The sequence below is a fragment of the Caretta caretta genome, chromosome 1, assembly GCF_965140235.1.
Source record: "Caretta caretta isolate rCarCar2 chromosome 1, rCarCar1.hap1, whole genome shotgun sequence".
NCBI classification, from domain to species: domain Eukaryota; kingdom Metazoa; phylum Chordata; order Testudines; family Cheloniidae; genus Caretta; species Caretta caretta.
This window is the reverse complement of record NC_134206.1, coordinates 272,275,548-272,296,757: the sequence shown is the minus strand read 5'-3', so window position 1 is coordinate 272,296,757 and position 21,210 is coordinate 272,275,548. Positions and strand designations below refer to the sequence as shown.

At 40.7% G+C, this 21,210-nt stretch overlaps 1 protein-coding gene across 6 annotated transcripts in view; it reads right to left on the bottom strand.

The window, feature by feature from the left end:
• The window catches only part of EEA1 (early endosome antigen 1), a 135,802-nt gene that overhangs the window by 48,729 nt on the left and 65,863 nt on the right, over positions 1-21,210 (bottom strand). For all 6 annotated transcript variants that reach the window (XM_075124288.1, XM_075124289.1, XM_075124290.1 and 3 more), the window contains 3 exons: positions 13,453-13,791; positions 2,839-2,988; positions 91-210 (listed from right to left, as the gene is read on the bottom strand). In XM_075124288.1, coding sequence (XP_074980389.1) covers positions 91-210; positions 2,839-2,988; positions 13,453-13,791 — 609 coding nt within the window. The remainder of the gene's footprint in view (positions 1-90; positions 211-2,838; positions 2,989-13,452; positions 13,792-21,210) is intronic.

Below are 21,210 nucleotides of genomic sequence, written 5' to 3'. Positions count from 1 at the left end.
TTGTGCCGCTTGTTTACATGTTGCAATGCACCGGCAATATTAACTGCTGCAATACACCAGTTTGAAAAGAATGTGCATTGGTTTTTTTACCTGGGCTTCTCGGAGTTTTGCTGTAGTGCTTTGCTGAAGAGTCTGTTGCTCCTGATGCTGCTGTTTTGCTTTATCTAACTGATGCTGTAATTCAGTGCAATTTGCTGCTTTTTCCTTTAGCTTAAAAAAACAGTCACGGACTGTTGACTGAAAACTGACAAGCACAATTCAGTAGTTCAATAACATTTATCATTTACTCTAATACTGAAAGACTGTACACTAAACAGTTTAACATTTCAAACAGATGCAAAAGTAGTAATTTGTCATACCAGTTCTACAGCAAAGTACGAACACAGCACTGAAGTACTTCTCAACACTGACAGTAGGTAAATTCTAAATAACAAAAATTACCTCATGTGTCAGACAGGCATTATTGTACATCTTAACACCAAGCTGTTAAAGGAGATTTAGTCTTTTTTCTCATGGATAAGTAGAGTTAAAGAAATTTATATTCATAAAGTATACTAAGTGCTAATTATCATTAGCAGTTTTAGTAGCAACTTAGGTCTGGTCCACGCTACAGACTTGCACTGGTATAACTACGTCACTCAGAGGTGTGAAAAATCCACACCCCTGAGAGATTTAGTTACACAGACCTAATCCCCGGTTTAGACAGCACTATGTTGGTGGGAGACCTTCTCCCATCAGCATAGCTACTGCCTCTAAGGGAGGTGGATTAACTATGCCGACGGGACAGCTCTTTCCCATCAGGATAGAGCGTCTTCATTAGAGCGCTGCAGCAGACCTGCTGCATCAGTGCAGTTGTGCCGATGCAGCATTTTAAGTATACACTTGCCCTTATGGTCTATTACCTTAACAGACTTTCTGGAGCCAACATGCAAAGCACTGCACAGTGTTAGCTGTATGACTCATTGAAGTCAAAGGCCATGTCTACACTACCCACCGGATCGGCAGGTAGTGATCGCTCTATCGGGGATCGATTTATTGCATCTAATCGACACGTGATAAATTGATCCCCGATCGCTCTGCCATCGACTCCAGAACTCCACTACAGTGAGAGGCAGAAGCGGAGTCGACAGAGGAGTGGCGGCCGTCGATCCCGCGCCGCGAGGACGCAAAGTGATTCTAAATCGATCTAAGATACGTCGACTTCAGCTACGCTATTCTCGTAGTTGAAGTTGAGTATCTTGGATCGATTCCCCCCCCAGTGTAGACCAGGCCTAAGAGCGGTAAATTTTCAAAGTTTTACACTGCAGTTTAGAGGTGTCTGCTAAACCGCAGTGTAAAACTTTGAAAACGTACCACTCTTAGAGGTTTGGCACATCTGCATATAGCTAATATAAACAGGTCAACAACAAATATTTGTTACGAAGACCTGGTCTACACTAGGGGAGGGGATCAACCTAAGATATGCAACTTCAGCTATGAGAATAGCATAGCTTAAGTCAATGTCTCTTAGGTCGACTTACCTCACGTCCTCACGGTGCAGGGTCGACTGCCGCCACTCCCCCGTCGACTCCACTTCCACCTCTCACTGCGATGGAGTACAGGAGTCGATGGCAGAGCGATCGGGGATCGATCACTACCCGCCAATCCGGCGGGTAGTGTAAACATACCCTAAGTACCCTATTGCAAAAAACTTGACCTATTAATACAGTAGTAAAATTAGTTTTCTGACACCAATTCCCCCCAACACATTATTCACTATAATCACTATTACTTCTTCAGTTGGACCCTGATCTCATAAAAAGATATGCACACACAAAACTCTGCTATGCATGTGTCTGACCAATGAGGAGACAAGATACTTTCAAAGCTGGAGGGGGGAGAAACAAAAGGTTCTCTCTGTCTGTGTGATGCTTTTGCCGGGACCAGAACAGGAATGCAGGTCAGAACTCCTGTAGAGAGTTAATAAGCAATCTAGTTAGATATGCGTTAGATTCTGTTTTGTTTAAATGGCTGATAAAATAAGTTGTGCTGAATGGGATATATATTCCTGTTTTTGTGTCTTTCTGTAACTTAAGGTTTTGCCTAGAGGGATTCTCTATGTTTTGAATCTGATTACCCTATAAGGTATTTACCATCCTGATTTTACAGAGGTGATTCTTTTACTTTTTCTTTAATTAAAATTCTCTTTTAAGAACCTGATTGCTTTTTCATTGTTCTTAAGGTCCAAGGATTTGGGTCTGTGTTCACATATGCAAATTGGAGAGGATTTTTATCAAGCCTTCCCCAGGAAAGGGGATGTAGTGCTTGGGGGGATATTTTGGGAGGGAGATGTTTCCAAGTGGCACGTCCCCTGTTCTTTGTGTAACACTTTGGTGGTGGCAGCGTTTAACCTAAGCTGGTAAGAATAAGCTTAGGGGGGCTTTAATGCAAGTCCCCACATCTGTACCCTAGAGTTCAGAGTGGGGAAGGAACCTTGACATGGTGAAAGGATTTTTCCTCTGGCTAGGAGGGATTTAAAGGTGTTTACTCTTCCCTTTATATTTATGACAGCACGGCATAAGTTTCTGTGCATGTAGATCTTTTTGCATGCTCAGACCCTTAGCCTCAAAGTACTCAAGTGCCAGTGCCATATCCTTTATTTATCTGTAAAGCACCTCGCACATTTAGGCTATAGGCAAGGAAGTAATTCTTTTGCCTTCTAAAAACAAAAAAGTAACCATCATATAGACTATATGGACACAAACTATGTAAACACCAACATGAGAAGGATGTTGCAAGTAGAATACACAAAACACCACTACAACAAAGGTGAAATCTGATCATGTGTATCACTCCTACCTGTTCTTCGGCACGAGAAAGTTTTAACTGCAGATCAGCCACCTGCTGTTCCTTGTCCATCAGTTTTTCACTAGAGAGTTGTCTCTGTTCTTTAAGTCGACCATGTGCTTCCCCTAGCTGGCGTTCTGTCTCCAGAAGTTTACTGTGCAACTGGAAGAAAATACTGGTCTCAGTTTTCCAGCCACTACACTGTACTTCAGACTCATTATCCACATAATATAGTAATTTTCATCATGCTTTTAATCACGCAAGAATGGTACAACCAGAACATCTTGGGAATTATTCTTATAAACCTGCGCTAAATCATACCAGCCAAGTGCACATGCAGGAGCATAGGCTCAAAGGGGGTGGTACTTTCAAAAGGTGGGAAGTGAGTCTATGGAGAAGCATCCTCACCCCTTTATAAAAGGCCCTTTATATGAGCTATGTGGCCTTACACGGAGCAAAGCCAGGATTAAATTCCATCCCCCACCAAATGCATAAAATATTTATCATGTAAAATAGTGATGGCTGAATCAACACCTTACACAGAGCTCAAAGTAAATCAGCATGCCCATGCTCTCCAATGGCCCATGCTCTAAGTTTTTACTGGCTACGCTGGTTCCAGTACCACAGTGTTCTGCATTATCTGGGCCAGTGGGACTTGTGTTTTCGGCTCATCACAAGTGCCTGGCATTCCTCCACTACAAGGAGGCTGATGTATGGACTCTCCCTATAAGATGTCCTAGATCTTTAGGAGTATTCTGTGGTCACATGCCCTTTTGTAGCTTACTCCCCAACTCCTCCCATAGGACCTGTAACCCACTCTCTTGGATCGGCTGATGCATGGGAAACTTCCCCAGAGAGTACAAAGTAAGGACTGTCATCAGCTAAAGGAGCTGAGGGGTTTCTTTTACAGTTATTTGCTGTAAACAGGCATCCATTCAAACAGATTTTTCTTCCCTCTGAAACCTCTAGCTGTTATTTTAGGCTTTTGGTTACCTCCTGCCCACTCCTACACACTACTGAATCCCAACCAACATATTCATGTGAGCTTCCATTTTGTGGATTCAGAAGGAGCAACAGGTAAGTACAGAGTAAGACAGAAGTATTTCAATGCAAAACATTGAATGGGTGAGACCTTAGTGTAGAAAAACTACTTCTACCTAATTAGAGCACTTACAGATAAAAATATCTGAAGCTAAGTTATTTCTCTTTTATAAGTCCACACTATTCACCACTGTAAATTAAAAATCATTCCACCTGTGGGTGATGGACTATTAGTAATTGTGACATAGTAACACTAGTAATCTGTGTGAGTGATTGGAGGCAAGAAGTTGTGGTAAATTGTTAATGTAATTTCCTTCTAAAAAATATGAACAAGAGTTGAGTAAACTTGGGAAAGTTTGCAACAACAGCTTAACCACTGGATGTCATTTGTACACTGAAGCCGGGAGAAAACACCAAAGGTAGGAAGAAAGCTCCAGAAAAAAAAAAAAGATCATCAGAAGTATAACAACATTTTACATGTTACAGAAATAAAGGTCACACTTTCTGTAACACATATGTCTATAAACAATGTATAAAGGGTCAATAAATAATTAATAGGTTTTATAAGCCTGTTGGAGACATGAGTAGTAGCACGTGTTGTAGATGGTTATAAATATGTAATCTATTAAAAAAAATCTATAAAAAGGGAAATAAGGACAACCCAGGGAATTACAGACCAGTCAGCTTAACTTCTGTACCTGGAAAGATAATGGAGAAAATAATTAAGCAATCAATTTGGAAACATCTAGAGATAATAAGGTGATAAGTGACAGTAAAAAAAAAAACCCATGTCAAACCAACCTGATAGCTTTCTTTGACAGGGTAACACGCTTTCTGGATGGGGGGAAGCGGTAGACGTGGTATATCTTGACTTCAGTAAAGCTTTTGATACTGTCTCGCATGACATTCTCATAAAAAAACTAGGGAAATGCAACCTAGATGGAGCTACTATAAGGTGGGTACAAAACTGGTTGGAAAAGCATTACCAAAGAGTAGTTATCAATGGTTCACAGTCATGCTGGAAGGGCATAACGAGTGGGGTCCCGCAGGGATCAGTTCTGGGTCGGTTCCGTTCAATATCTTCATCAATGATTTAGAAATTGGCATAGAGAGTACATTTATAAAGCTTGCACATTATATCAAGCTGGGAGGGATTGCAAGTACTTTGGAGGATAGGATTAACATTCAAAATGATCTGGACAAACTGGAGAAATGGTCTGAAGTAAATAGGATGATATCCAATACAGACAAATGCAAAGTACTCCATTTAGACTAACAGATTCATAGATGTTAAGGTCAGAAGGGACCATTATGATCGTCTAGTCTGACCTCCTGCACAACGAAGGCCACAAAATCTCACCCACCCACTCCTGTAATAAACCCCTAACCTATGTCTGAGCTATTGAAGTCCTCAAATCGTGGTTTAAAGACTTTGAGGTGCAGAGAATCCTCCAGCAAGTGACCTGTGCCTCACGCTGCAGAGGAAGGCGAAAAACCCCCAGGGCCTCTGCCAATCTGCCCTGGAGGAAAATTCCTTCCCGACCCCAAATATGGCAATCAGCTAAACCCTGAGCATGTGGGCAAGACTCACCAGCCAGACACCCAGGAAAGAATTCTCTGTAGTAACTCAGATCCCACCCCATTTAACATCCCATCATAGGCCACTGGGCATATTTACCACTAATAGTTGAAGATCAATTAATTGCCAAAATTAGGCTATCCCATCATATCATCTCTTCCATAAACTTATCAAGCTTAGTCTTGAAGCCAGATATATCTTTTGCCCTCACTGCTTCCCTTGGAAGGCTGTTCCAGAACTTCACTCCTCTGATGGTTGGAAACCTTTGTCTAATTTCAAGTCTAAACTTCCTGATGGCCAGTTTATATCCATTTGTTCTTGTGTCCACATTGGTACTGAGCTTAAATAATTCCTCTCCCTCCGGGGTATTTATCCCTCTGATATATTTATAGAGAACAAACATATCTCCCCTCAGCCTTCTTTTGGTTAGGCTAAACAAGCCAAGCTCCTTGAGTCTTCTTTTCATAAGACATTCCTCGAATCATCCTAGCAGCCCTTCTCTGTACCTGTTCCAGTTTGAATTCATCTTTCTTAAACATGGGAGACCAGAACTGCACACAGTATTCCAGATGAGGTCTCACCAGTGCCTTGTATAACGGAACTAAAACCTCCTTATCTCTACCGGAAATACCTCGCCTGATGCATCCCAAGACCACATTAGCTTTTTTCACGGCCATATCACATTGGCAGCTCATAGTCATCCTGTGATCAACCAATACTCCGAGGTCCTTCTCCTGCTCTGTTACTTCCAACTGATGAGTCCCCACTTTATAACATAAATTCTTGTTATTAATCCCTAAATGCATGACCTTGCACTTTTCACTATTAAATTTCATCCTATTACTATTACTCCAGTTTACAAGGTCATCCAGATCTTCCTGTATGATATCCCGGTCCTTCTCTGTATTGGCAATACCTCCCACCTTCATGTCATCCGCAAACTTTAGTAGCACATTCCCGCTTTTTATGCCTGTCAAGGTTCCTCCCCCACTCTGAACTCTAGGGTACAGATGTGGGGACCTACATGAAAAACCTCCTAAGCTTATCTTTACCAGCTTAGGTCAAAACTTCCCCAAGGTACAAAATATTCCACCCTTTGTCCTTGGATTGGCCGCTACCACCACCAAACAAATACTGGTTACTGGGGAAGAGCTGTTTGGAAATGTCTTTCCCCCCCAAATACTTCCCAAAACCTTGCACCCCACTTCCTGGACAAGGTTTGGTAAAAAGCCTCACCAATTTGCCTAGGTGACTACAGACCCAGACCCTTGGATCTTAAGAACAATGAACAATCCTCTCAACACTTGCACCCCCACTTTCCTGGGAAATGTTGGATAAAAAGCCTCACCAATTTGCATAGGTGACCACACACCCAAACCCTTGGATCTGAGAACAATGAAAAAGCATTCAGTTTTCTTACAAGAAGACTTTTAATAGAAATAGGAGTAAATAGAAGTAAAGAAATCCCCCCTGTAAAATCAGGATGGTAGATACCTTACATGGTAATTAGATTCAAAACATAGAGAACCCCTCTAGGCAAAACCTTAAGTTACAAAAAAGATACACAGACAGAAATAGTTATTCTATTCAGCACAATTCTTTTCTCAGCCATTTAAAGAAATCATAATTTAACACATACCTAGCTAGATTACTTACTAAAAGTTCTAAGACTCCATTCCTGGTCTATCCCCGGTAGAAACAGCATATAGACAGACACACAGACCCTTTGTTTCTCTCCCTCCTCCCAGCTTTTGAAAGTATCTTGTCTCCTCATTGGTCATTTTGGTCAGGTGCAGCGAGGTTACCTTTAGCTTCTTAACCCTTTACAGGTGAGAGGAGTTTTCCTCTGGCCAGGAGGGATTTTAAAGGGGTTTACCCTTCCCTTTATATTTATGACAGTGCCAAGGTCAGCAATAAAAAGATTAAATAAGATTGGGGAAGGAACAATCAGTTGCACACATAAAAAATGGGAAAGGACTACCTAGGAAGGAGTACTGCGGAAAAGGATCTTGGGGTCACAGTGGACCACAAGCTAAATATGAGTCAACAGTGTAAAGCTGTTGCAAAAAGTGCAAACATCATTCTGGGATGTATTATCAGGAGTTTTGTAAGCAACACACGAGAAGTAATTCTTCCACTCTATTCCATGCTGATTAGGCCTCAATCGGAGTATTGTGTCCAGTTCTGGGCGCTACATTTCAGGAAGGATGTGGACAAACTGGAGACAGTCCAGAAAAGGGTGACAAAAATGATTAAAGTTCTAGAAAACATGACCTATGAGGGAAGATTGAAAAAATTAGGTTTGTTTAGTCCAGAAAAGAGAAGACTGAGAGGGGACATGATAACAGTTTTCAAATACGTAAAAGGTTGTTACAAGGAGGAGGGAGAAGAATTGTTTTTCTTAACCTCTGAGGATAGGACAAGAAGCAACGGGAGCTTTAGTTCGGACATTGGAAAAAAATTCCTAACAGTCAGCGTGGTTAAGCACTGGAATATATTGCCTAGGAAGGTTGTAGAATCTCCAGCATTGGGGATTTTTAAGAGCACGTTAGACAAACACCTGTCTGGAATGGTCTAGAACAGTGTTTCTCAAGCTATCTGATGTGGGGGACTGACAATTTTTTTTTCCAATGTGCGCGCAGACTGGCAGCTGATGGCTCGCGGACTGGCACCAGTCTGCGGACCACCACTTTGAGTAGCACTGGTCTAGATAATACTTTGTCCTTCCACGAGTCCAGGGGACTAGACTAGATGACCTCTCAAGGTCCCTTCCAGTCCTATGATTCTATGTTAAAAGAAGGGACTATAGATAGTTACAAGCCATGGTTATATGCAACTTACTGATCTATTGGATTCTAACAAGCTATATAAGTTGATTAATCATTTATTTAAAAAACACTAGAAACCTTTATAAAGGTCCCTTTAATACAAAATGTAATCAAAATGCATTTTATTTTTTCCTGTAAGATACTGCTAAGCACAATACCTATTTTCTGCTTTAACGCCACAAAAAATTAATATATAGAAGCAAGAGGCAGAGTACATGGCCAAGAGCTCTTAAATCATTGACTTCTGTGGAGAATGGTGTGGCGTCATGTGGACACGTGATGAACTTTAAGCTAACAGGGCTGTATAACCCAAGACATTACCATAGCGAGTAGAATATAGTTGTTACTGATTTTACTTATAAAGAAAAAATATCTCTGGAGTTAAAAAGGTAAGACAAATAAGCAGGCGAACATGTTCAAAGTTTCATGATAAACACAATATTTATTAGCAGCTACCACTTCTTAGGAAAAGAGAGGGTATATTTTTCTTCTCTCCTCTCCCGCTGCATCCCACCACTCCGCACCCCTCAATTACTGTCTCAGAGCCTTCCACACGCAAACATCCGTGTATGGAACATTGCTCTAATCCCTCTTTGCCTAACCAAACCATCAGCCTCTCCTCTTTCAAATAACTCAGTGAAATCCACTTCTGCCATGTCACCTCATAAAAGTATATTGTACAGACACACACTTAACCAATCCACAGAGATGTGCACATATCAAAAACTGAGAAACTGGATCATCTCTTTATTGAAACCCTTTTTTTTTCTCCCCCCATCTCTCAACTGTTTATTACTCTCTCTCATCACATCACATAAAAAATTAAGTCCTGATCCTGCAATGAGCTGCATGCAAGCACACGGGTCCACCCAAGACATTACAAGATCAGGGCCAGGACCAAGTTATGTTTTTATATTCTCTGTAATGCACATTTTTTTGGGTTCTCCATAAACAAGTGAAACCATCAACTGCACTGTCAGAGTCCTTTTCCAGTCATTATCAAGCAAAATGGAAACAAAATAGAGAAACCATACTTTTTAAAACTACTGTATCAGAAGTGTTAACATTACTTAAGACAGCAAGTCTGCGAGTGATGAGCATTTCCTGCTGAAAACTAAGGGACAACCTTCTAATGTTCTGAGATCTCCAACTGCTGGCTAGAATGTCAGTTGGGGGTGTCCAGTACCTTGCAGAAGCACATGGAATTCTCCAGGATCTGGGCCGACAACTGTTTGAGACAATTTTGATAAGAGGGCACATGGGCTTCCTCCACTAATGAGTGAGGTGGGTTACCATATAAACCATGTTTAGCCATACAGCAAATGCCAATTCATTATGTCATCATGAACAATATCACATAACAACATGTTAGGAACAATGGAACTAAAGCCCTAAACCAGTGGTGGGCAACCTGGGGCCCAATGGGATAATCTGATTGCGGACCATGAGACATTTTGGTGACTTTGACCATCTGCAGGCACAGCTCCCAGTGGCCGCAGTTCGCCATTCCCGGCCAATGGGAGCTGTGGGAAGCGGCAGTGAATGGCGAACCGTGGCCACTAGGAGCTGCGGGGGGCCGTGCCTGCGGACGGTCAACATCAGCAGAATGTCTCGCTGCCTGCAATCAAATTACCCTGATGGGCCACAGTTGCCCACCACTGCCATAAACAGATCACCCACAAACCTTCCTTCCGCCCCAAAGAAATGATTAATCCTAATGAACTATGTGTGCTATATTCCATGTATAAAAATGATTACATTGCATACACCTAAAGATACCTTTCAAAAATTCAATATTTAAAATACTACTTCTCATTTTTTAAATTTCATTTTAAATTAAAAGAAACACTGCTGACTTTCAGACCAGATAGGATATTAAAGCTTTCAACACACCAACAACCTAAGCTTCATCTGAGGTAAAATCTCACACTTGAAAAAAAGTATTCTGTGACTTTGAATCTTAACTGGTATCTGTTTAATTGCAGTGCAGGTGTTCGGGCTTGGGCTGGAGCTCCAGCTCTAGGACCCCGCGAAGTGGTAGGGTCCCAGAGCTCAGCCTGCTGCCTGAGCCCGAACATCTACACCACAATTAAACAGCCTGTTAGCCTGAGCCCTGCGAGCCCGAGTCAGCTGGCACAAGCCAGCTCCAGATGGTTAATTGCAGTGTAGCCATACCCTAGTAGGCTACACCCTTGCAATGATAATCTCCAATCACAGGTAAGAGGGAAATAAAAAGATAGCTTTCAACCTATTTTCAATATTCAAAACTATGAGCTAAGACTGCTAAGTGAACAACAATATGAAATACATGGGAACTGTACAAAGCTACTATAGAAGAAACTGGAAAAACTAAGACAAGTCTCTCTTTTTATGAGTAACCAGTTACTGTATCATGAATAGACTCAGAATCTCTCAATCCACCCTGAAGTCCTCCCTGTACCATGTTCAAATCAGTGGTTCCAAACCTTTTTGCTGATGCCCTCCCACACTTAACTGGTACGCACCCACCCCTGCTCCCCCGAAGCCATGGTCAGGAGCCAGAGGGGGGCTGGGAGCAGGGCCGTGGCCAGGAACCATGCTTGGGGCCAGGAGCAGAACTGCAGTCAGGAGCGGGGCCATAGCCAGGAGTGGGGCCAGAGCCAGGGGTCAGGAGCCAGGGGCCGCGGCCAGGAGCAGGGCCGCAGTTGGGGCTGGTGCCAGAGCTGTGGCCAAGGTTAGGGTCGGAGCCAGGAAGGGAGCTGGGGGCAGAGCAGGGCTGGGTGGTGCTTCCTCTCCGCCACACATCCACCCCCAAACCTTCTTCCATGCCCCCCTACAGGAGTGTGCACTGCAGTTTGCGGCCTACTGATCTACACAGACAATCTTGGGAACTCCAGTGATCCCCCTTCAGGCAGGTTTTCTTGGCTGGACTGAATTCCCTTTTGATGGTATCACTGGGGGATTTGTGTCATCTACACCTCCTTTCCTAGAAATTTATTAGGCAAACCAAAAATCCTTTCACAAGCCCTACTGAGTTGGAGCACACCCTCTTCATCTGAAACCAGTTTCCACCTGAACTCTGCCAGTTGCTTGTGCTTTTGGAACTTGCATTCTTTGGGGTCTGGAAAGATGGCTGCAATGTCACCCATCAGGATTCCTGAGCATATGGATGAAACTTCAAACTTCATCACATCTCCAAGCATCAGCATTTTTTTTTTTTTATTAAACTTGGATTCTTGCCAAACCACAGGAGATTCCAGTAGAAAGTATGCATGCATAGGTTAAGATGTAATTTATTACAGGCTTGTGGGTGGGCATCAAGCCAACATACTTATTTAAATTACTTTATGAAAAAGGAAAAGCTGTAAAAGCACAGGCCTAAAAGTAAAGTAAACCAAGCTGGAATGAGCCACAGATTCCTTATTCAAGGATTGAGCATGATTCTTGAAACACAAATATCTCTCTGATCTCACATACTACACACACAGAGGCACCCAACAAAGTAAAGATCAAACAAAACTACACCTCAAAGTCAACTTTTATCTAACATTGAATAATAGTGGGTCAATCCCACAGCTCTATGAAAGTAACTCTCATTATACTCCGTAGGATTTAGCATGTAAAAGGACTATGGGACTGTTCACTATATGCATTCCAGTATAAAGGCTCAAAACACAGAATCAGACATTAGAAACTGAAAAAAACTATTAGGACTTTATGTTGTTCCTCGGGCCACGCAGAGTTCTTCTCTATATCACACTCACTGCTTAGTACATTTTTAAAGGAATCAAATGATGGGGTTTCCACTACTTCTTCTATACTATCCTACAGTCTAACACGCTTTACAACTAGGAAACTTTCCACATATTCAACCAAAACTTTCTTTTGTACTACTTCATCCCATTAAAACTTACTCTACCCTGAGCCAGCAGAAACAATATTACTTGATCCTTGTTATTTACAGCCTTGCAAACTTTTAGACACATGAGGAAGGCTTGATCACTTTCATACCTGGCAAGAAAACTCAACAATCAAAGTAGCATTTTCATTTGCCAATACTCCACACCTAGAGTCAGGAAAAGAATGTGATCAGAACAACAAAAAAATGGGGGGCGGGGGGGGGAACAGACAACACACACGACCAAACATAGTGCATTGGTCAGTTAACTAAGAACTCCCAACAGGAAAGGAATATCACAGATATGCCTCAAGATCCCTATTCATGGGTAAGGGCATGATGAATTTGAAAATTATTGATTTCTCTGACTCTCAGGGCTTGTCCAGTCAGTGCCTTAGTCTGCATCGGCTGGGCTGTAAATTCTAACCTGCACCAGCATGTTGCACACTAACTGACCTGGGTTGACCCTGCAGGTGCACACTAAATGTTCTTTAGTGGATGTTAATGTAGTGCTATTTGAAACTGGACTATATTAACATGCACTAGGGAACTTTTCGTGTGCGCCAACAGGGTCCACATGGGCCAGTTAGTTCCTGACCCAGCAGCATGCATTAGAATTTACACTCCAGCTGATGTGGATTAAGACACAATGCAAACAAGCCTTCTGAAAACAAGAAATAACATCTAAGTCTAATTTAGATTACTATGAGTATTATTCTTAAAAAATGGAAAGCCACTTATAAAGAGCTATTTACAAGGTTACAGGAATTAAAGGTTCCTTTCACACGGAGCAGAAATTTAATTATTTTAAACAGACAGCATAGTATTCTTAGAGATACAAAACTAAAATAATATGAATTATGGACCAGACCCTCACCAGGTGTAAGTGAGCACAACCCTACACCAACTTGCTCCAACTGAGTGTCTGGCCCTATAACTAGTTTCAGATATGACAGTACTGATCAGAGTAAGTTTCTGTACTCCCTCTTTTACCTTTACCTCGTCTTTCTTTGTGTTCTTTGCTTACATCTCTAACGTGCCAAAACATGACACCTGAGATCTATTTTTCATTTATAACAGCCAGGAAATATACATTTAGCAGCATGTTTGCATTTTTCCCCTCCAATAAACAAATGTGTACACACACACACAAACGCACAGCACTGTAGTTCCCAGATATTTTAAATGTAGATATTATAGACACACACAGAAGCTCTATATTACAGGTATACAAATATATAGAGAAAAGTGTACTACCGAGAAGAATATGAATGAAAACAACGTTTTTGAAGGAACCGCACCTGATTGAGCTCACTCTGAAGTTGAAGGCTATGTTGTTCTTTTTCCTCTCTCTGCTGTTGTAGCTGTTTAAACTCTGCCTTGAGATGCTGATACTTTGTCTCTATTTCTGACAATTCTTCCTTAAGTTTGTGGCTTGCTTCCCCCTTCTCACCCAGTTCTGTCTGTACCCTCTGCAACGAGGCTTCAGTGGCAGATAGCCTTGCTCGAAGGTGCTCCAGGTCCAAGTCCTTTTGGTTAAGGCTTGCCTGCATGTTTTTTTTACTCACTGATTCTTCAGAGTGTCTTTCTTCTAACTGGGTGTAATCAAGTTCTTTCTTCAGCAGCTTTTCTGTCAGACTCTATAACAGCAATTAAATGGAAATTAAATCACAATTCTGCTTACATCTGATCAACTGTTATTCCTCACAAGAGTTTATCCAGAGCAATGAACAGGTCTCTCACAATAATAATCTCCAAAACTGAGTTGAGACATGAAATAGGTCTGTCAATAATTCTACATTTTAATTTCTATTTCATATTATAGCAGTCAATGCCAGAATCCATATAGCATACCATTACAATTATAATTCCCTTTTTCAGGCTCCCTTGCTCTCTATATATTTTAAACTGTGCTCAGTAAAATTGGTTTCTGGACTGAAACTAACACTTTTCCTTTACACCTTACATAAGCCCTTTTCCTCTTCTTCTGGTAGCTGACTCAGTTGCCACTATTTCTACATCTTGAAGACTGATTTGTTTGACTGAAACAACTGAGCTTCTTTGTTACTGCAAGCTCATGCATGTGTTTGGCAAACTGCTCTGTGACAGCAAAAAATTATTTGTATGTCATAGGTACCTTTCATGTACTTACTTCTATGTACGTTTAAATTTAAATTTGTGTGTGCCTCACCTGTAATTCTGTGTAAGGCAGTAGTTGTCAACCTTTTTTCATTTGCGGACCCCTAAAAATATTCAAATGGAGGTATGGATCCCTTTGGAAATCTTAGACATGGTCTGCGGACCCCCAGGGGTCCATGGACCACAGGTTGAAAACCACTGGTATAAGGCATCATGCCCTCACTTTTTCAATAACTTTCCTCACTTTGCCCTATCACATCTCAAGAGAAGTGCAACATCCCCAGATATTCAAATTATGAGCTTCTCTTGAACAGAGACTACCAAAATGAGTACAGTGTGCGACATTAAAAAATGATACTAGCATGAGACCACCAAACTCATAACATTATTCAGAATTTAGCCTGTTTTAACATGTTAGTGCTCTAGTAACACACACCAGCTAATTCCCTAGAGTCAGACTTTTCTGTTGGAAAATAAAACTCTGTACACAAGTCAGCTCAGGAGGGTTATTTGTTTTTAATTTGAGAATACCACAAATTTAGACTGGCCTTTTAGTGAAGAAGAGGTCTGGAGTCTCAAATTTTTTGCACCACACTGTAGCAAAATTCATTTTGCAGGCAACAATGCCTTACTTTGGAATCCACAGATTAAGACAAAATTTGAAAAATATTTACAGAGGATATGAGGTATCTTTTTTCATTGGTTTTAATTAGCATTTTGGATCGTCAAGTCTTATGAGCCAAGCAGAACCAAGTTTAGGCAGGAATTGGATGGAATTATTCAGTTGCTGAATACAGTGATTTAAGTAATGACAGTAATTCAAATCCATGGCACTCTTCCCTCTGAATCAGGATTGATCAGTGCCTTGGCAACAGAGGTCATTTTCCTGCTGGAGGTGCCATCTTTTAAAAAGAGAACTAAAGCCAAGATCTTAACCATTGTCCTTAAATAGCCAGTGGCACTTTGTGAAATTTATCAGCTGTCTTCCTGGGTGTCATAGCGCAATTCCAGCTCAGGGAATTCATTGTTTCCCTAAAATCCCTATATAGGTATAACTGAATTCTTAACTTCCTGTCCCAGCGTAGCATCTCTGTGTGCATCTTTCAGCTACCAATGTTCTCCCCATAGTTTAAATGGATATTCTGTTTTTCAGCTCCTCTTTAAACAAAACATTTCTAAGAATTCAGCTGGCTGGCAGCTTGAAAAATCCCACCACTCACAAGTGTAGTGTTGAAAGCGTCAGATGGTGGTTTATGTTCTGAAATTCCTGGAATATATAGGTTCAAGAGAAGACACAGAAAGAACTCTAATTCTAGCTATGTTGGGCATTTTTAAAGCACACTTCTCCATAGCATTTAAGCACCAATGCCAAATTGATTTTGCTTTGGTTAGTTTAACAGAAAATTAAAACACTATTCAAGACAAATTTTGGGGATACAGAGTTTAACAGCTGTTAAATTTAATCAAATTTAAAAGGGCAAAAAGTCTTTGTATACTAGTTTACTTGCTTTTTAACAAGTTCGGAGGGAGGGGAGAGTTATTCTTCAGTACATCAGTTTTTAAATTATGTTGCAATCCGGCAAATGGCTCGGCAGTAGCAGCTCACATTAGAATGAATATAATTATAGTTCTCTCAGAGTTTCCATTATAAAATATACTTTCTAAGGCTTACAACTTGGCCAAGAAAATTTGCTCCAGGCTGAAGTTTGAACGTGAACTGTAGCCTGGCAATAACATTTTCCACAACATTTCTAGAAAAACAAAATAACTATTTTTAGTTACATGATTATATTATAATATGTATTTTATATACAATATATAATAATAAACAGTACATACAGAATATCTGTTTTGAAGGTTATACAGGTAAAATCCTGGCCCCAATGAAATCAGTGGCAAAACTCCAATAGACTACAATGGCTCCAGAATTTCACCCAGAGTTTACGGTGCAAATTAGTATGTTTTAACCTTTAGAAAAACAAAAGGTCCAGCTAGCCTTCTTAACACCAGGAAAACAGGTTCAGCACAGGAGCACCAGCACAACACCTTTTTCACAACCTGATTTCTAATATGCATATTTATAACAGCATTACAGCAGTTTCATACGCGGATTATCACAATAGCTTTGTAACCCTTAGAAGGTACTTTAATAGTCATCCATGTAAAAGTGCTTCAAAGATGTAATGAGACACTGAACATTTTCATGCACCTTAAAGGTGAATGACAGAATATGAAAGAGAGATCCCTGGCATAGTTTAATTTTGAATTAACACTGGGAAAGGCACATCATAACGTGTGCAGTGTCGTTGTTGTTGCGTTGGTCTCAGGATATTAGATATTATGTCTAATAAAGTGGCATTTATAATTGCATTACTGCAGTATTTCCCAAACTTCTGAAATCGCAGTTCCCCTTCAGGAAAATGAAACAAAATATGCTCCCCTTCAACCCTCCACACATTCTAACACCTAGCCAAAATGAGCAGTCACTCAGGGGAGATTAAGTAGATGTACACAATATGATACTTCCTCTCACTCCTTGCATGCATTGATGAACGGTAAAACAGCTAACAATTAATGTTTATTTGAAGTATTATCACTGGCACCTGAGCTTATGTCTAAACTTAAAGCAGCATGTAGAATACATACACTGTATGCCCCATAGCATGAGTATAAACAGCAATGTAGTTAGCGAGGCAATACTAAGGTGAATAAAGACAGCCAGAACCTTAGGGAATATACTCTACACAGCTCTCTATGGGCCCAAGCAATGCCTCCTGTGTCTACACTGCTATTTTTAGCACAGTAGCTTACCAGTGCCTCGAAATGGCAGAAGTTGTTCCCCACATCAGGGAAAATCTGAGGCAGTAGGAAAGGATCTCACAAACGGAAGGCAGCAAGGAAGAGCTCTGGCAGTGGGGAGGCAGCAGTGAAAGGCTCTGGCAGGAGGTTTCAGATGAAGCCCTCTTCCCATCAACACACCTTTCTTAGGATAAGGGACTAGATTTGCAGTGAAGCCTGAGCCATCCTAAAAGGCTTACTGGCTTTTCGAGCATTAGGCTGTTCTGGGCAATAGGCCGTTATAGGCCTTGGGAGTAATGCAGGCTCTAAAGGGCCTTGGTTTTATACAAGCAATTTGATCCCTGGAACTGTGATGCTTTGGATTTGAGCTTTGAAAAGAGGGGGAGAAGCCATGTGACAAATACAGTGCCTGTTGCCTTCCCCCAATAAATTATCCTGTTATGGGATTAATAGAGTTGCAGCCACTTGGCTAATTCCAGATGTGTGTGTCCTTCCTCACGAGTTCCAACTATTCTCAAAGTTCATTGGTTTACTTTAAAAATTAGAGGAAGCAGATTCTTCTCCAAAGGTAAAGGCCTGCATTTATGTATTCATCACTGCTCATTGTGACACAAAAAGAAAAAGGAGTACTTGTGGCACCTTAGAGACTAACCAATTTATTTGCGCATAAGCTTTTGAGAGCTACAGCTCACTTCATCGGATGCATCCGATGAAGTGAGCTGTAGCTCAGAAAGCTTATGCTCAAATAAATTGGTTAGTCTCTAAGGTGCCACAAGTACTCCTTTTCTTTTTGCGAATACAGACTAACATGGCTGTTACTCTGAAACCTGTCATTGTGACACAGTCGCTGGAAGATATCACTGTAAGAATAACATTCTTCTAAATCAGACTTTATATGATCTTAACATCTGGATGCATACACAAAGAGACTGTCCTGGGCTATGCTGGAATCTTCATGGACATACAAACTAAAACCCAATATATTCCACTCTGCATGCATATCTGTTTTCTATCTTTTCCAAACGTACATGTTTACAAGGAGATTAAAAGCAAAGTTTTCCCATTATTTAAGAAGCTTTTCATAACTTTACTAGTTCTGTGGCCAGACCTTCAACATACGACAGTACAAGGTATCAGGAAAGCTGCCCTATAGAGGCAACTGATGATTTCAAGCACCCACCTGCACCCAGTATAGGGTTTACTGGAGTGAGGGCAAGTCAGGTGCACGGCCAAGGAGCACAGTACTCTAGCCAGTCCTTGGCTGACAGAGTGGTTTTAGGAGGCTACTTCAGTTGCTGCAAATTAGAGCACTCTTAGACTGCTATAAGTCACTTTGGGAGTCGTTTAAGCTCTAACAGCCCCAGGACTGGGAGAGTCAAAAGGTGGCTTGGAGCCACCCTTCCCACGCCGTCTCCTCGAGTGCACCGAGCATGAACTCGACACAGCTGAGAACTCTTCCCTTGATTTCTCATTTATCTTCCTATTTTGGCTACAGATTAGTCATCTTATTCATCAATCTGCTGCCATTCCATTAAATATAGGGAATTATATGTATTGTGGGGAGTATTTCAGATCAGTTACAATGCATTCTTCGTATATAATTAAACTCTGCTGGTTTGGGGAAGTGGAATAAGATGCTAACTCTCACTATCTATTATAGTTCTGCCTCAGATTTACATCATACTATCACAAGCGAAGTATAAAGATATTTTAAACTGCATCTTACTATATTCCTTGGAAAATGTTATTTCTACATTAAACTACACTAAACTACAGCGTTTGGTCTCAGTCCCTGCCCCCCACTGACACTGTATGTTCTATTTTCCTAAATATGAATACGCTTCCTTTCCCAAGACACTATTTGGGCAATGTGCTGTATAATAACTACTCTGCCAGCAATACACCAAGTACTATATGATTCATCCTTTTAAGGAAGTGTTCCATCACAACTGAATTCCATATTTGGTCTTGCTTATCTCCACATACATACACAGAGACAGTCATTGTGGGAGTATGCAAACAAAGAAAAGCATCTGGACAGCACAGGTCAATAGGTAGTATTCAGCGTTATGATGTGGGAGACTTTGCGGTTAGAAGCCTGCACTTTTTTTTTGTGCGCTTCACGTTAACGTAAGGGTAGGAATATTGCATAGGCATCTGCTAAGTTTCCAAGTGAAGAGTTAACATCGCTATGACTAACTTGACCTGAACATTTTCCATGTTGATTTGTCCCAGTTTTGTTTTGGCAGAATAGTAGATAATACAATAAAACATTCAGTGGAGCATTATGCTTTGCAGGGGGAATTTATCCAAATTTTTTGGCAATGTAGAATTACAAAAGCAAGTGTGAGGGGGGGAAAATATGTAACATTTTAAAAAATGAAGTTAGAGAAAAAAGAAAATCCTGCCTTTCATATGTTGAATGATTTGCCAAATAAAGTAAACATGTCTGGGATTTATTCACAAGACATTTATGAACAGCATTACAATAGTGAAATAAATACAGAGCACTGGAAAAAATGCTTCACCTCCACAGAGGAGGAATAAATTACTTCACTCACACAGGCTACAGCTGATGAGAAAAAGGTATGTAGCTTTCAAAATAACAGAGATGTTTAATAACACACTGAAATGCTTCATTAACTACACTAACTAAACAGGAGTTGTGATTATATTATATATATATATATAAAATATATATTTATAAAATAGGCACTCTGATATCATGGTGATGTACAAAGTATAAGAACTTGGATAAAATACTGTATTAAATATGCAGAGCACACACAATGTTGTGGTGTAGTATAAAGGGTTTATTAGCAAGAGTTTGAGATGGCACATTACTCATTAGGAAAAAGAAAAGGAGTACTTGTGGCACCTTAGAGACTAACCAATTTATTTGAGCATTACTCATTAGCAGTGAAGCCATGAGCAATTTATACAGGTCTAAACATGTCCTGAGGAAAATTTTATACCCTACTAACCCACCATGTTTTTGCATATGCCACAGAGGTTAACAGAAAAATGTTTTTTAAAAAGGTCTTTTACTGGGACTTTTTTTAAAGAGACAACTGAAAAGCTAGCGATTCACTTCCGATGAGTCCAACTGTACAAGGCAGCCTCGGAGTAAGCCACAAAGAACCCTAAAACTAACCTAAAAGTTTTATCTAAAATCAATGGGGCTTTGAAACTGGATAACTTGAGACCTTCCATAATTAGAATCAAATGCTGACTCCCACTGGGAAGCTGGGATAGTCCTTTTTTCTGTGTTATAATGCTCCCATTTACAGCTCTGTGAAGTCATAACACATTGAGCTCTAAACATATTACATTCCAGGAGTACTGATTGTGATTTTAGAGGGGAAATTCCACAAGTCAAGGAAAGAAAAAATGATTTATCTGGCAGGTTAACATGACTGTTTAAATCTATTTAATGATGAGGAAAATCAGAAATAAGCCCAGCTGAGATGCATTAATGAGCGGAGTGCAACTGAGGTGGTCATGTTAATTGAGCACATGGCTACGAATACCATATCTATGGTGTTCTCTACATATATACCCATACCTAGAAATACACACTTGCACATACACTTACATTGAGATATAAACATAGATATAGGACCACTTCTGCAGCAGGAAGGTGGGGGGGACCTGGATAGCCCCCAATACACATTTTGATGTTAAATATGTCAGTCAACTTTAACTTTTCAACAGTGCACCCCTCCACTAAATTGTTAGTGCACAGTGATGTGACAATAAACAGCTCAATTGTGACTTTGCCATGAGTTCAAAGGAATGGATAGCACATTGTTACTCCTGCCCCAGGAGTCTCCCTGCTGCTCCAAGAAGAGAGTAAATCATGCTGGACCTTTACCCAGAGCAAGCAGTGTATGCTCCCCAACATGCTGGCACAGCTCTAACCTATCCTTGCCTTCTTCTGCCCTTCCCACTTAGCTATATAAGGGCAGGACACAGTGGTTCTGCAGAGTCTGCTTCCCCTTGTACTACTATCTGTATGTGGACACTCCTACACCACTGCATTAGCTAGGTCATAATTTGACCAAAAATAAATAAATACTCGTAGACAGCAATTGGTTAGCTTTGGGGTGGTGTAGAATAAA